The sequence below is a fragment of the Muntiacus reevesi genome, chromosome 4, assembly GCF_963930625.1.
Source record: "Muntiacus reevesi chromosome 4, mMunRee1.1, whole genome shotgun sequence".
Lineage (NCBI taxonomy): Eukaryota > Metazoa > Chordata > Mammalia > Artiodactyla > Cervidae > Muntiacus > Muntiacus reevesi.
The window spans coordinates 108,420,859-108,438,177 of record NC_089252.1 but is presented as its reverse complement, the minus strand read 5'-3'; the positions used below and the strand labels follow the sequence as shown (position 1 = coordinate 108,438,177).

The 17,319-nt window shown below is 45.8% G+C and overlaps 1 protein-coding gene and 1 pseudogene across 5 annotated transcripts in view; both read right to left on the bottom strand.

The window, feature by feature from the left end:
• Window positions 1-334: 334 nt before the first annotated feature.
• Window positions 335-17,319, bottom strand: part of IP6K1 (inositol hexakisphosphate kinase 1) — a 38,379-nt gene continuing 21,394 nt past the window's right edge. For all 5 annotated transcript variants that reach the window (XM_065933668.1, XM_065933669.1, XM_065933672.1 and 2 more), the window contains exons 3-6: window positions 8,514-8,724; window positions 6,570-6,751; window positions 4,304-4,479; window positions 335-3,772 (exon numbers count right to left, since the gene is read on the bottom strand). In XM_065933668.1, the coding sequence (XP_065789740.1) occupies window positions 3,239-3,772; window positions 4,304-4,479; window positions 6,570-6,751; window positions 8,514-8,724 (1,103 nt within the window). In that variant the 3' untranslated portion in view covers window positions 335-3,238. The remainder of the gene's footprint in view (window positions 3,773-4,303; window positions 4,480-6,569; window positions 6,752-8,513; window positions 8,725-17,319) is intronic.
• LOC136166821 (aminoacyl tRNA synthase complex-interacting multifunctional protein 2-like) lies at window positions 12,184-16,346 on the bottom strand (annotated as a pseudogene).

The following is a 17,319-nucleotide window of genomic DNA, read 5'->3' as shown; positions in this document are numbered from 1 at the left end:
TGGCGGCGGGCGGGAAGTGACGTAGGCTCGGGCAGACCAATCAGCTATGGTATACGTGGCACGCCGTCAACGTAGGAGCGCCGGGACGCGAGGCTCCGACAGACGCAGCCAACGAGAGCTGAGCGCGCCAAGCTGCCATGGGAACCGGGATCGGGGACCTGCGGGTCAGCTGGCCGTTGGCGGATCCAAAAGTGGAGCTGGCGCCAAGGGCGAGGCTTCCTTTTCGCCGCGCCCGGCAGATTCCCGCACCACCCCGCCGGACCGGAGAAAAGGGGCAGGGCCGGGGGCGCGGGTGGGCCTTATCAGGCCAGACTCCCGGAGTCCGCACGTTTTCTCCAAGACACGGACACGCGTCAGTTTCTAGCGGCTTTATTTTGACATACACGACCTCAGACACAAGCGGGGCGGGCAGCGTTAGGTGTACAGAAAGGGCGGGCTCGGCGCAAGGCCTGAGCACTCCCTCCCATGCACGCAAGGTCCCGAGAAAACGCAGCCGCGCCCAGAAGCGACCGGAGCCACGTGTCATATCCGGGCGCAGGGCTTGGGCGGCGTAGACAGGCTTAGGCAGCTTCCAGGAAAGTGGAGCAGAGAGCGGTCCTCCAGACAAGGCTTTGTTGTTCCCCGAGAAGCAAAGGAACCAGGCCCTACCCATGGTTCTCTCCCCAATTTTCCCTATTAAAACATTTTTTAAATCGGTACAAACAAAACCAAATTGAACAGTTTTAAAGTTCAAAGCAATCTGCATCTAGGAGTGTGCATGTGACCAGATGAGAGCAAGGGAGCAGAGGATACCGAAGAAGCCCAGGCCTTTGGCCCCTTAGGAGAATCCCCACGCCCACTGCACAGGCCCGGATGTGAGGGAGGGGTGGGGTCCCTGGCAAGTTGCTACACTGGTCCCCTTCCTCTTTAAGCACCGCCCATCCCACCCCGCTAGGGGGCTGGTGTCGACTTGGCCCACGGAAGCACTATAGAGAGGAGTCACTTGGACACCCCAACCCGTGATCCCGTCTTGCACTTTGGTCCCAAGTTGGGGCTGGGAAGGCAGGGCCTGGCAGGGACAGGGCTCTCTGGCATGGAGCAGGGCAAAATAGTGGCAAACAGCGAGTGCAGACACACATGCCCGCCACCCGTTAGATAATAGGGCTGTGTCTTGCAAGTGTTCAAAAGTGCTGAAAAGAAGGGACCCTGCCCTGGGAAAGCAGCAGCAAAACCAGCCCTGCTCTTTTAGTGCCAGGAAATACTGACTATAAGTGGGTGTAACCTCTCTCACAATGAAGAGTGGAATGGGGCAGCAACTCCCACAATACGCCAATTCAGGAAGCACACCACATCCCCACACTGGGGAGGTGCCATCAAGTGGGTCCCGAGTGGGCCCAGACCCTTTGGTTTAGCCTTGGCCTTGCCAGGAAATGACTAGCCACGCTAAGGAAGAGCTACTGCCCCCATGGCTGAAGCCACAGAATAGTACATGAGAGAAGATGCTCTTTACTGACCAGAAACAGACAAGCTGCTCCTCCTAGCCCCCAGGAATGGGAACCTGCCCACCAATGGCACCAGGGTCAGAGGGCTGAGAGATGGGATCCCATCGCGGGGCCCATTTAAGCTGTGTGAGGCTGCATCTCTAAGGAGCGGGAAAGTAGCCCATCAGTTACTGAGGCCTCTCAGAGACACAGGCTGGCAGGCTTACCATGAATGCTGTAACAGGGACATGCTAGCAGTGACAATGACAGCGGCCCTGGACTCAGGGGCGGGCACTAAGCTCGGCAACAGCTAGGTGAGCTCCTGGCCACAGGTGGCAGGTCTCTGTGCCAATAACGGCTGGCAGCAAAATCACTGAAACCATCGGCAAGGAAGGGGTCACCCCCCCGGTCTTCACTGTGGCACCGTCAGCGCTGAGTGCCGAGGGGGCCGTGCCACAGGCTCACAGAGACGGTGGTGGGCCGCAGGGAAACCCCTCCTCCGACTCATTCTGCTACCACGTTTAAAAGGTAGCACCTGCTGAGGAAGGGCACAGGGGCAAAGCTCACCTCAGGAGTGGGAGAGCGGGTATTCTGCTGAGGGAAGCATGAGGGAAATCAATACTTACTACTGAACAAGGCTACACCCCAGGGGAAAAGATCACAGGGGCTGGCACATGGACGAATGGACAGACGGATGGATCCCAGTACTGGTAAGACAAAACTCTCATTAGCAGAATTGGGGCATTTGCACCCAGTGCCCAATGTCCTCAAAAGCAAACAAGCTTAAGGTTCTCCCTCACAATCCGGGAGCTCCTCACAGTGGGCTGCTGCCTTGAGCTTGGCCTGGAGAGAGGTGAGACCCTGAGCGGACCACAGCCTTTGAGCCCTGAAAGGAGCAGTCTCTCCGAGGCAGCAAAGCTGCCCAAGAAGCCAGAGGAAGTGGATTCCTACCCACAGCCCAGGGGCTGCAAATACTGTCTGGGTCAGAGACATCAGAGGCCCCAAAGGCTGCTGGGAGGCTGACTCTCCTCAGCCCACAGAGCAGGGCCCCCTCCAGTGGGGCAAGAGGGGATGGCCTCCTTAGGCAAGGGGTCTCAGTGAGAAAGGCTGGCTGGGGTGTGCAGGCAGGAGCAGGTTCAAGTGCCAAACAGTGCCTGGGGATCCCAGAGCCTGCGCTCTGCCATAGCTGGCTTCAGCACAGCTTCATGAATCTAGCCTCATGCCAAGGTCAGAACCAGGAAGGGTCCGGCTATGTGCAGTCGGCCCTGTGGTGCCCTGGGAACGCCTGTCAAAGAGATAGGTGACACCCACAGCACAGGTTATAAAGCCCCCCAAGAGATGGGCACCCAACCTCTGTGACTGAGGAACCAGGGCTGAATGAACATGGAGGGGCCCTGCGCCAATCCTGGGCTTCACCCTGCAACGAGCAGGACCCTGCAGTCACAGACCTCAAAGACCTGGGCAAGAGAAACCAAAGTCCAGGGGCAACCTGTCCCTGCTGCCAGGCCCACCAGGGGCACCTCTTCCTTCCTAAGTCTGCCTGGACACAGCAGTCAGAGCCGTCAAGCTAGGCAGCCTGGCTGAGAGGACGTGTTCTGCCCTCCATCACTTTATATATATGGATTCCAGGCTACAGCTAAAAACATTTTCTTTTAGTTTACACCAAAGAGAAATATAACCCTTTAAAAGCAAGTCTGTGTGTCCTCACAGCAAGTTGAGAGCAATGGTCCCTGCCTGCGGGTGGAGAGGAAGGGGGTCCGGGGGGCCCCGAGCTGGGCCTACTGGTTCTCGTCCCGCATCTGTTCCATGATGCTGATGAGGTTCTCCAGGCCGAACACATAGCCTCGGTCGGGCCCATCATGCACTGTGGGGTCATCTCGGAAGCCCTTGAACGTGCTGTGGGCAAAGTCGATCATGCGGACGTCCACCTTGGGCGGAGAGAAGGGGCCCGCCTCCGGGCTGCTGCTGCTGAGGCTGGTGCTAGGGCCGCAGGGCAGGGCCGCCTCTGGGAGGCTGGTGTCCAGGAGCTTCAGACGCATTTCAGACCGGCGGTCCAGGAGGGACTCAGACCGGCACTCCTTGCCGTCGTAGATGACAAGCAGGGAGCTGGAGTAGAAGCGGTAGGAGGCCTGCCGCTCCAGCACGGCCTTCAGGCCCCGCAGTTTGCTCAGGATGGGCTCAAAAAGGTCACGCCGCAGGTCCAGGCCGTTGTGCAGGTACTGATAGAGGGCGTTGCGGAAGCCTTCGATGGACAGCCCACGGCCATAGTACTTGTTCCTGCAGAGGTAATGCCCCGTGTCCAGCTGGTACACCTAAAACCCCAGGAGACAGGCGGGTGAGGACCAGGGAGGTCTGAGGACCTCGCGGGGCCCTGGGCAGGCGCGGTCTGGAAAGTACTGACCAACCTGCACTTTTCTGCTCCAGCCTGCACGGCTGGAGTGAGCAGGCCAAGTTCGCCCTGAGCTTTCCTGTGGTAAAGGCAGGAGAGTGTGGAGACCAGGCCTGCAGGTGTCTGCATTACCTGTGGAGCCCTCCGGGAGACCAGCTGGACTCAAACTAGAATACCGATCGTGCTGACAGACAAGAGTCTTAGTTGCCCCAGTGTCAAGGCAACAGGCTCTCACAGTGGTTCTGCACTAGAGCCCAGTCCAGGGTCCCCGGGTAAGGACGAGAGGGCTCAGGGAACATGTCTCAAACAGGCACCCAGCGCCCCCCCAGGGACTCAGCCTCCCAGAGGAGACTCTGGGCCACTGTGCCAGGAGGACCCCCGGCACGGACAGCAAGCAGGTACACACACAACCCCAAACGCGCAAGCACCTGGGCTCTTGCCAAGGCGGGCTCACCTGCATGCCGCAGACCCTGACGCCCAGCGTCGCCGACGTGCTCTGCTCGCACTTCCGCATCTGCCGGGCGGCCTTCTCGGCAGAGGCGTCGTCACCGTGCTGGCGGGTGCCCATCTTCAGGTCCAGCACGCAGGGGTACTTGAAGTGGTGCACCACGTTCTCAAGCAGGAGGAACTCTGGGCCGCAGTCAAGGGGCATAATGACCACACTCGCCAGCAGTCCCGGCCAGGGAAGGAGAATCCAGCTTTACTACGAAAGGAGGCACTCCCTTCTAATGTAATAATGTGTGTCCACCTCAGAGACTCTCAAATGTGGGTGTCACACCTCTGGCTTATTATTTCTTTGAAAACATTTTTATTACGGGAAAATACATACACCATTTACCAGGTTAACCATTTATAAGTATGCAACTATTACCACCACCCACTCTCCAAAACCTTTTCATCTTCCCAAACAAAAATTAGGAACTGTTCAGGAGTGTGTGTGCGTTTGTGTGTGTGTGTGTGTGTGTGCACGCGCCTATGAACACATGTACACGTGTGTATTTCTCCCTTCCCAACAGATAATGTTAAAACAATAACTCCTATTCCTCCCCCGCCCCATATCCCCTGGAAACCACTATTCTACTTTTTGTTGCTATGAATGTGTCCGTCCTAGGTACTTCGTATCAGTGGAGTCATAGCATATTTGTCCCTTTATATCTGGCTACTTCACTTAGCAAATTGGTTTCAAGGTTCATCCATACTGTAGCATGTGACAAAATTTCATGCCTTTTTATGAATAATTTTTAATCATATGTATTTGCCACATTTTTTGATGTCATCATTTTAATTTTATTCTTTAACTCTGTCTTGCAGTCATACATAATAAACCAAAGAAAATTTGGGAGCTTCACATACATCCCTGGCACCATCAGTAAACCAAGACCCTGCTCAATCGTGTCTCATTTACACATAAGAAGTAAGAAACTTCCTTTGTAGCTCTACTGCAAAAATGATGACTCAGATTTAACATTCCCAAACAGGAATCTTTAGAAAAAGCTGGATTTAAATTTCCCTCGCCATTTTCTGACTAAACTTCAAGCCATATAGTTAAACTTATCCCTTAGTACTTCTAGGATCTCCTGTTTACATCCAGGTCTTCATCTACATCTCCCGTCTTCAGTGATCTTAGATAAAGGTACTGGCTTGTCACAGGTCTGCCAACGGTCATCATCGAGGCTCACAGTCAAGCCCTCAGTTCCATATTTTGGACTATGGAGCAATCACCTGGTCTTAGAGGGTAAGACCCTCGGCATCACTCTGATGATGAACATTTTAATATCCTCTAATTCTTTAAAGAGCAATGTGAAATTCATTATGTGCGGCTTTTGACTAGTCTCATTGCCTGCTATGATTTATAAACAAGCAACAATAAAACTCAAAGAAGGCTGCAGAAGTATCTCACAATGCCTGAGGGCGTAGGACCCTGCCTTTCCACTCACTGGCTCTGGGCACAATACTTCATCCCCCTGTGCTTCCATATACTCATCTATAAATGGGAATCATAACAGTTCCTCCCTCAAAAGACAGGAAAACTGAGTAAGTACATATGAAGTGCTCAGCACACCTCCCCTCAGTTTCTCAGTAAGTCTTAGTAATTTATTGTCCACTGTTTCAAAACGCTAACTGATTTTAAGAATTCTCATTTCATAATACTTTATCTCTGCTATCTTAAAACTACTTTACATTGGTATATTGTTTATCTTTAGAATAAACACTAAAACATTAAAAAAATATATATTATCTGTTGGGAGGGGAGAAATACACGTGTACATGTGTTCATATGCACACACACACATACACAGCCCTGATTCTAGATATGCACTGATAAATATGGTAGCCACTATCCATACCTGCTGACTTAAATGCAGATTTTAATTAAACAAATTAAAAATTGAGTAATTCAGTCACAGCAGTCACATTTCAGTTACAGTATGGCTAGTGGCTACCACAAATTTTAGCACAGATTCTCCCACTGTCACAGAGTTCTATTGGAGAGCACTTTTCTAGACTGCCGAGTTTAAGCTTCAGTCATACCAGGCCCAAAAGGCAGGGAAACAAAAAAAAAATGATGAAAACATGAAGAGCCCATGGTAAAGGGAGATAAGAACAAAAGACGAGCCCCTGAACAGAGAGGGTGCTAACCATGGTACTGGGAGGCGCCCTGACATAGGAGCTGTGGTCCCAAGTAGCAGGCGCTGCTGGAGGAGCGGTAACAAGGATACTGTAGAGCTTTCGGTCCTTGGACTCAGAGCGCATGCGACTCAGCTGCTGCTTGTGACAGCGCAGGCTCCAAGGGTTGTGGCTGATCTTCTCAGAACTCAGACCGCTGTTACCATCTAGCATCTGGAAAGGGACGTCCGAGTGGCTGTGTAGCTCCACCTTTGGACTCTTTGCCTCCTGGGGACTAAGAAGGAAGAACATACACATTGCTAAGGGGTTCAGACGAGTCATCCTCTGGGGTCCCACTACATAGGGTTGGGGAGGCCTGGATCAAGTCTAACGTGCAATCTAACAAATCTTTCTGATGGGTGACACATGGCCCCAGAGGCATGAGCCCCTTAAAGTGAGTAAACGGTGTGTAGTAAGGAGCGCGAGTGTGCAGCCAGTGCTGCTAAAGTGGTCTGATCTGATGTCAGAGAGAAACTGTGTGTTGCCACGTCTAAGAAAAGCCCTAATTCTAAGTCAAATCACAGAGCAATCTAGTTACTGATTTTTTTTTTTTTGGCCATGCTGCACAGCCTGAAGATATTCATTTCCCTGGGCTCGAACTCAGGCCCTCGACAATGAAGGTGCCAAGTCATAATCACTGGACTGCCATGGATTCCCTCACTGAAACTTATTTTTGAGTGAGATCAAATATGTACAAAGTAATTTAATCATACAATTTTGATTTCACTCTGGTTCAAAAAGCTCACATTGTTTTTTGTTTACATTAGTTTTATTTCTTTTTACAATTCGGTAGTTTTTTTTTTAAGTATAGTCACAAGGTTAGAAAACATCACCACTATCTAATTTTTAGAAATTTCCATCACCCCCAAAACAAATCTTGTCACCATTAGTAATAGCGACTTCTCATCAACCCTGCCCCCTCAATCCCTGGCATCCACTGACCTACTTTCTGTCTCTTGGACAGAAAAGATATGGATTTACTGATTCTGAACATTTTAAATAAATGGAACCATACAATATGTCGTTTTCTGTGACTGGCTTCTTCCACTTAATGTATGTTTTCAAGGTTCATTCATACTGTGGCATGTGTCAGTATTCCATTTCTATTCACTGCTGAGTGATATCCTTCCACATTTAATTTATCCATTCATCAACTGATAGCCATTCAGGTTGTTTCCAATTTGGGGCTATTAGGAATAATGCTGCTATAAATATTTGCATACACATTTTACACGTGACTATTTTCCTTCAGTTCTCTTGGGCATATACCTAGGAGTGCAGTTGCTGGGTTTAACTTTTTGAAAAACTGCCTAATTGTCTTCCAGAATGGCAGCACTATTTTACATTCCCATCAGCAACATAGGAGGGTTCCAGTTTCTCCATAACCTCAACAAAACTTTCATTGTCTATCCTTTTGACTATGGCCACGCTTGTGGGGGTGTACATTTTTTGCATGATGTATTGAGAAAAATAATTCTTTTTCCTGATCTACAAGAAAATTCAATTTCCAATTCAATAAGCTGAATTTTAGATGCAGGGCAAGGGATAACAGGTGGTATCAAGAGTCTCAGAGATCTGACTCCAAAACCCTTAAAGAGCATGGGCCTGGTTGCACTCACTGCCTCTGGGCTCTGTGATCCTGCAGGGGAGAAAGCAGCTGGGACCTCACCATGGGCCAGTGCATCTCCACCTCTGCCTTGGGAATGCAAGACATTAACAAAGCTGGAAGAAAACAACAGCATGTTCTTGCTTCAAAAAGCTGAGAGAACTCCATTCTCTCTCGACCAGCTACAGCCAAACTCAGAAGGGGGCCCCACCGGGGCGATGGAACATGCAGGCAGCAGGCGGCACGATGTGGTGAACCTGCGAACATCAGCCGTCGTCCCTCCACCGTGAGCCCTGCTTCCCCGTGATGCATCAGGATGCTAGAGATACTCTGAGAGTCTGTGCTCACAGCACCAGACATGCATCGCCAGCCCCGCTCACCAGCGCCTTACCTCTCCGAGGTTTCGAGGGGCAGGCTGGCTTTCTCCTCCTTGTGGTCACTGCCACTGCCCGACCGGTGCAGGCTCCGGCGGGAGTGCTTGCGCCGAGGCTGCTCCCGCTCCGGTGCATCATCCGGCTCCACGGTCTCACTTTCCACGTACGGGTAGGCCACCAAGTTGATGTAACCGTCACTGTCCCCCTCGAAACAGACGGACACCACTCCTGTTGGGGAAAAAGCAGCAGCCAGTCAACAAATGTCCACCCAGGCGGGGTCCATTCAGCACAGACTGCTGGCCCCTGCTGGCCCTCCACACAGTCATCACCTGCCCTGAAGCTGCTGTAGGAACGATGAGGGGCAGGCATCTTTTCCAGAACATACCTCACCACTCATTCCCATCCTTAATCCACCATTCCCCTTTAAGTTTGGATACATTTGTATTTATTTCCCTTATCTAACGCTATCCTCTTATCTAACGCTCTTGCTTTCAACTATTGCCTTCTGTACCATTCAGAACTGTATCTTCCAGGTGACACAGCCACACCCAGCATAATTTAACCTCCACTTACTGAACTGCCCTACACTGCTGTCATCTCCTCTGTCCTCCGCGAGATCTGGTTTCCTTCTGCTTGACAGTGTCACCAAGAGAGACATCAAGACTCCTCCAAGACAGCCCCCAAAATATGTCTCTGCACTGCGGATCAGGCTAGTCCAGGCTCACCAGGCAGAACTTCGGCCTCAGCAAAGCACCAGCATTCCTAAGTGGAAACAGCTATTTTCCACACAGTACTCATGCAAGTTCATTGTGTCCATTTTTATCAAACAGCTTGTCCTTGGTTTCTTCTGGATCATTACCAAAGGAGCTGAAACACAGCACCTAGAAATCTAACTCAATGAGTTTCTTTGATTGTTAATAAAGTCCAGACTGCCCTTCATCTGATTTCCATAATCCAACCTACTATCAGTTACATGTCTCGTTTTACACTTTTGGTGTGCAAAATCGGCATTATGATCTGAGAATCGGTGACAAGCCTTTAAGAATATGTCAGTATGCCAGACCAAGAACATCCTTTTCTTTGGCTCATTTCCTTCTCCAGGAGGACACTGCTCTTAAACCCTGGTCTCTTTTAGGAGAGCCCACCTCACTTCAGTGGGCTTCACAACCGTACCCTGGCTTCCTTAGGTAGATAACGTGCCTCTCCTACAGGTTTCCGTTTTCTTAACTTCTTCCCTTTGTCTTTTCCAGAGCTTCAATTATGTTCAAGACTGAATGCCCCCTGGTCTACAATGTTCTTTGTTTCCTGGGCTCCCCCTCTTGCTCTGATGTGGAGTGTCCTCCAGGCCTGCCATGGGGCTCCCATGCTGGAGCTGACCAGAGAGAGAGCTGTTTCTTCTACGATCCTCTCCTTTCCCCTCTTTTTCTTGACTTCCTCCTAATCTGAGTGGAATACATCTTCAAGTAACTTCCTAACAAAAGAGGGTTCAGAATGTCAATTTTGAGTTCTTTGTGGGAATTCTACTCCAACAAGTGATGGACAGTTTAGCTGAAGACAGAATTCTATACTGTCTGCAAATAAAGACAGCTTTACTTCTTCCTTCCCAATCTGAATGCCTTTTATTATTTTCCTGCTGACCTGTACTGGTCAGAACCTCCAAGTTAAATGTCAACTAGAAATGGAGAGCACGGACTTTCTTATCTCGTTCCTCCATCTTAGGGGCTAAAGCAATTGTCTCATCGCTGAGTATGAAGCTAGCTGTAGGTTTTTCATAGATGCCTTCTATCAGGTTTGAGGAACTTTCCTTCCATCCCTAGTTTGCTGAGAGTTTTGTTATTGTTATTGTTGTTGTATAAAGAACAGATACTTGAAACAGATGGTCAACAGATATATGAAAAGATGCTCAACATGGCTAATTATTAGAGAAATGCAAATCAAAATTACAAGGAGATACTACCTCACACATGATTCATGGCCAATCATGAAAAAAATCTACAAAACATATATGCTGGAGAGGGTGTGGAAGAAAGGGAACACTTCCACACTGTTGCTGGAAATGTAAATTGGTACAGCCACTATGAAGAACAGTACGGAGGTTCCTTAAAACCTAGAGTTGCCATGTGATAACAGCAATCCCACTCCTGGGCATGTATCTGGACAAAACAATAGTTTGAAAAGATACATGCACTCCTAAGTTCACAACAACACTGTTCAAGATACCCAAGACATGAAAACAATCCAAATGGCCATCGAAAGATTAATGGATAAAGATGTGGTATGACAAAACCCACTGAAAAATAACAAAAAAAGAAAAAAGAAAAGGAAAAAAAAAAATTAAAAAAAAAAAAAAAGAAAATTAACACACACAAAAAAATAAATAAAAAATAAAGATGTGGTATGTATATACAACAGAATACCACTCAGCCATAAAAAAGAATGAACTAATGCTATTTGCAGCAACGTGGATGGGCCTAGAGATTGTCACACTGAGTGAACTGAGAAACACAAAGACAAATACCATATGGTATCACTTATATGTGGAATCTAAAACATGACACAAATGAACTTATCTATCCTACGGAACAGAAACAAACTCACATACAGAGAAGAGCCTTGTGGGGGGCGGGGGGCAGGAATGGACTGAGAATTTGGGATGTGCAGATGCAAAGTATTATATATAGAGAATAAACAACAAGGTCCGACTGTATAACACAGGGAACTGTGTTCAATATCCTGTGATAAACCATATGGAAAACAATTTTAAAAAGGACATATATGTACACTGAATCACTGTGGGAATCATGTAATGTTTATCCTTTTGGGTTAGGCTTCTTTCCTTCACTTAGCATAATGTTTTTAATGTTCATCCACCTTATAACAAGTGTCAGAACTTCATTTGTTTTTATGGCTGAATACTATTCCACTGTAAATGTATGCCATTTATCTGTTATGTAAATGTATTTTACCAGTTCATCTGTTGATGGATGTTTGGGTTGCTTCCATATTTTGACTATTATGAATAATGCTTCAGTGAGTATTACTTTACATATATCTGTCTGAGTCCCTGTTTTCAATTCTTTTGGGTATATATCTAGGCATGGAATTGATGGCCATTTCTGTGTTTTAATGTTTTTGAAGAACTGTCAAACTGTTTTCTACAGTGGCTATTCTATTTGACACTCTTCCCAGCAGTGTTCCTATTTCTCCTTATCTTGGCCACACTTTTCTTCTTACTTGTAACAGCCATTCACTGGGTGACAGAAGTCTCTATTGTGGCTTTGATTTGCATTTCCCTAATGACTAGTGACACCACCCTATGGCAGAAAGTGAAGAGGAACTAAAGAGCCTCTTGATGAAAGTGAAAGAGGAGAGTGAAAAAGTTGGCTTAAAGCTTAACATTCAGAAAACTAAGATCATGGCATCTGGTCCCATCACCTCATGGGAAATAGATGGGGAGACAATGGAAACAGTGTCAGACTTTATTTTTTGGGGCTCCGAAATCACTGCAGATGCTGACTGCAGCCATGAAATTAAAAGATGGTCACTCCTTGGAAGGAAAGTTATGACCAACCTAGACAGCATATTAAAAAGCAGAGACATTACTTTGCCAACAAAGGTCTGTCTGGTCAATGCTATGGTTTTTCCAGTGGTCATGTATGGATGTGAGAGTTGGACTGTGAAGAAAGCTGAGTGCCGAAAAATTGATGCTTTTGAACTGTGGTGTTGGAGAAGACTCTTTAGAGTCCCTTGGACTGCAAGGAGATCCAACCAGTCCATCCTAAAGGAGATAAGTCCTGAGTGTTCATCGGAAGGACTGATGCTGAAGCTGAAACTCCAATACTTCGGCCACCTCATGTGAAGAGTTGACTCATTGGAAAAGACCCTGATGCTGGCAGGAATTGGGGGCAGGAGGAGAAGGGGACGACAGAGGATGAGATGGCTGGATGGCATCACCGACTCGATGGGCATGAGTCTGAGTAAACTCCGGGAGTTTGTGATGGACAGGGAGGCCTGGCGTGCTGCGATTCATGAGGTCACAAAGAGTCGGACACGACTGAGTGACTGAACTGTAACTGTAATGACTAGTGATGTTGAGAGTCTTTCCCTGTGTTTGTTGGTTATCTGTGTGTCTTCTCTGGAGAAATGTTTATTCAAGTCCCTTGACCACTTATGAATAGGCTTGTTTCTTAACTTTTAATTGGCAAAAAAGAGCTAGAGTAGTTTCTTAGAGCACTGAAGTTCTGTCCATTGTTGTTTTTTACCTCAGGGTTTTTGCTTATCCTTGGAAGCTTGGAATGTTCTTTCCACTGTCCTTTGTCCACAGTTGCTCCTCACCCTCCAGTCCTGTAAGTCTCCCCAGACACTCTTCCCCAATCCTTCTGTATCAAGGGCTCTGGTGTGGAAGCTTTATTACTGTCAATTACGAACCTTACTTATTTTACTCAAAGTACTTAACACAATCTATAATTGTTTGGTCTATAATTTGTTTATTCTTTCTCACATTAGCATGTAAGCTCCATGAAGATATGGGTCTTTTTCGTCTTCTACACTAATGAGCACAGGGCCTGGCATCCAGTAGATGCTCAATAAATACTTGATAAATGAATGAGGCAAGGTTTTGAAAAACGATACAAGGTATTTAGCACTGCAAGCAGTAACACTTGATGACTACAGCTGGTCATATTAAATAAACAGAAATCCCTCTTCAAACCTACTGCCAAAATATAGAATATTAAAAATATATATATATAGAATATTATTGGCATTTTTCCTTAACTGAGTTTTAAAAACACCTGTGGTTCTGGCAATAAAGAAATGTGTATGTGATTGTGCGTTAGAATTAATATATGCATTTTCTAAACCTCTGTGTTGAAAGGGCCTAAAAGCAAAGCCACTCCAGTGGCAATCAGAACATCCAGCACCAAGATCTTGTTTTTTCTAACTATCATTCCTATGATACAAGGAGGAAAAGCTTGTTGCAAAATCTGGTTCCTGAATCAGAGCAGAAAAATACAAGATGAGCCTGGAATATCTCTTGGTAACTGAAAGTAATGAAATAGCTAAAAATGATGAGAGGTATATGTCAAAAGTATACAAGAGCTAATGTTAAGGAATCCCAGTGACCAAATCTAGAATAATTTGAGGAATAAAATACATACATCCACACTGACAGATAACTGGGTGAGGAGGGATAATTCTTCCTTATAGAATTGTAATTTATTCTAACTACTAAGTATAGAAGAAATGATTTAAAAAGATGTCATCATTAGGCATGCAATTTTGTTGTTGTTCAGTCGCTAAGTCATGTCTGACTCTTTGCTACCCCATGGAATGCAGCATGCCAGGCCTCCCTGTCCCTCACTCTGCAATTTAGTAATTATCACAGGAAAGAACCATTGATCAATTGGAAAACTAGTATGCTATGAAGCAGGATATCCAGAGAGTCCCAAAGTATCTCTCCACATGAAACTCATTAATTACAACAAGAAAAGTCATAATTTTACAGTGCAAAAGCCAGGCAGACACCATCTTAACAAAGCAATCAAAGTTAAATCACCAGTAACAAGAGATGGACCTCCTGACATGATGAACTGAAGAGGATACTGGATCATTTCTACTGCCCAAGACATATAACCTCAATCCAATCATCAGGAAAGAGAAAACAAATCCAAATTTAGGGACAATCTACAAAATAACTACTAGTACTCTTCAGAAGCATCGAGGTTATGAAAGACAAAGAAAGAGTGAGAAACTGTCCCAGATTGGAGGAGGCCAAGGAGGAATAAATACAATGTGAAATCCTGGACCTGAAAAATGACATGTGAGAAAATAGCCAAAATTTGAATAAAGTGTACAGGTCAGCTAATACTATTACACCAAAGCTCCTTTTCTGGCTTTGGTAATTATAAACCATGATATGGTTATGTATCTTTTAATGATGCTTTTATTTATTAACACTAGACAACCAACCTAAATAAAGCCTTTGATTTCAGTATCCAATAGGTATGAAATAGCAGCATTCTTAAAATCTAAACCCTTTAAAGTCAGGTACTGAAATTCACTGAAGGAACTTAAGGGCAGTGTTTAGAAGTGCCAGGTTTTCACAGGCCCTCACCCACTTTCTCACACTGGCTGCACCATCACACTGCAGAGCTCCTGTCTGCTGGAGCACAGACCACAGCACAACTTCTGCCACAGTCAGTTCACTCCCAACAAGCCAGGGGCTCTTTCCGAAAGCTGAATTCATGGAGCAGAACTCAAGGGTTTCCCTCTTCTAGCTGAAAATTAGCTCTTTCTACCCAGCTACCAATAAGGGTTACATCTATAGCATTATGCTTCTGGTCAAACAGAGAAAACCAAAAATTGTCTATCTTCCCTTCTCCTAATGGGATACATCACTGGGACACTGAACTTCATTTGAGTCTTTAGCACATTCTCTGGAATTAGAGTAAGACCCAGCTGATTCACGACAGGGCTATTTTTTAATCTGCTCACCAAAGCACTCTAGACGATTTTCTGGCATGCTCTCACTGAGTATGTGTGAAAGGTAGAGAGGACCCTACAGCGGTCACGGAGAAGCCAGTACAACACAAGCAGGAGAGGGGAAGGGAGGGATGAGGAGGGGAAGGGAGGAGAGTCGAGGCTGAGTTTGTGTTGATCAAGATGTCTTTCAGTGCCCTGTAATCCCTTCCAAACACTGAATTTCAGCCCACTGTGCTGGCAGCTGAAGCAGTGGGTTCATCAGCTTGGATTACGCTGGTTACATCCAAATCCACTTCTGGCATCTGAATCATCTTGGAGAGAACCACCAACTGCAGCTTTCCATTCACACAGATATTTTCAAATATCATCTTGGTGGGAAAAGTAAAAATAAACCATCATCCTGGCAGAACTCAAGAGGTTGAAGACGCTTCCTGAATCTCGCCTGGGGCTGATGGTCTTGCCATGCACACAGGAAAGCCAGTACAGGCATCTCCAGGGAGAGGTCAGCTGCACAGTGACAGGCTTCTCTCGGCACACTGGCATCATGGGAGCATTAGAGGACCTCTATTACTTTCGCAACTTTTCTGTAATTTTACATTTCAAAATAAAAAGTAAAGGACTTCTCTGGTGGTCTAGTGGTTAAGACTCTGTGCTTCCACTGAAGATACTGTAGATACTAAAGACTTGCTATGGTTTTTAAAGACTTCTGTTCCCCAATCTGAGAGTAGGTTGTTAGGGAAACTGAACCAATATATGACTGATAATCCTTCCCTGGGTGGCACCTTGAGATTCTAACTAGTCCAAATTCTGGTGGTTGTGATTTAGTAAACATATCTCTGAAGCCTGGGGTTCCGCTTCATTTTAAAGGATTTTTTTTTTCTTCCCTTAGCATCAGAAGAGGACTCCATGAGTTAACAAGGCTTGTAGTTTTTTTTTTTTCTGGTTTTGGCATTTTTATAGCAAAAGATTTGGCCATGATGTGTTGAGTATAGATGGGTGGGCGGCTGAAGCTACATTTATAAAGCATTTGTAACTTGTTTCTTAGCCACTTAGAGACAGCAGTGTGTTTGATTCCCGCTTCTCTCTCGTTTTGCAGTGTTAAGAGTATTTATTCCTCCAAATTCAATATGCTTCTGATTCTGTTCTGAAAACAGTAACAAACAGTTTGATTCAAAACTGCACAAAGGACTTGAATAGACACTGCTCCAGAGAAGATACACCAAACGGCCAATGGCAGATCAACATCATTCATTAGTCATTAAGAAAACATGTATCATAACAGTGGGACACTACTTCACACCCGCCAGGGTGGCTACACAATTTTTGCTATTGTTTTTAATGGAAAATAAGGGTTTGTAAGGATATGGAGAAAAAGAAACACTGCTGGTAAGAATGTCAAATGGTAGGCTAATATGGAAACCAGTTTGACAGTTTTTCAAAAACACTAAACACAAAATTACCATATGATCCAGCAATTCCACTCCTAGGTATATACCCAAAAGAATTGAAATCAGGGACTCAAGCAGGCATTTGTAAGGTAATACTCATAGAAGCATTATTCTTAATAGCCAAAAGGTGGAAACAACTCAGGTATCCGTCAACAGATGAACAGATAAATAAAATACGGCATGTATTTACAATGGAAGAGTATTCAGCCGTAAAAACAAGTTTTGACACATGATGAACCTTGGAAAACATTATGCTAAATGAAATAAGCCAAATTCAAAAGGACGAACATTACATGATTCCACTTGTATAAAATATGTAAAATGGGCAAATTTATAGATACAGAAAGTAGATTAGAGGGTACCAGATGAGGGAGAAATGAGTTATTTAATGGGTACAGAGATTTTGTTTGAGGTGATGTAAAAGTTCCAGAAATAGATAATGGTAATGGTATATAGCTTAGTGAATGTATTTAATGCCACTAAATTAAACACTTAAAAATGGTAAATTTTGCTGTATAACAACACATTATAAATCAATTATACTTTATTTTTTAAAAAGCTGCATCCACCTTATAAAATGGTTAAAGTTTATGTTATGTATATTTCACCACAATAAAAGAATTAAGGAAACAAAAGCCAATACCAATATGGACTGGTTTTTCTAAATCGAGAATCTCCCAAGTAAAGCGTAGTGCAAACATGCCTGAATTCACACTGCCTTGGAAAAGGTGAAAAAACAGAACACAGGGAATTTCCCAGCAGTCCACTGGTTAGGACTCAGTGCTTCCACTTGAGCAGCCTGGATTCAATCCCTGGTCAGGGAACTAAGATCCCACAAACCATGCAGCACAGCCAAAATAAAAAGAACACAAAAAACGTAATTTATACGTGC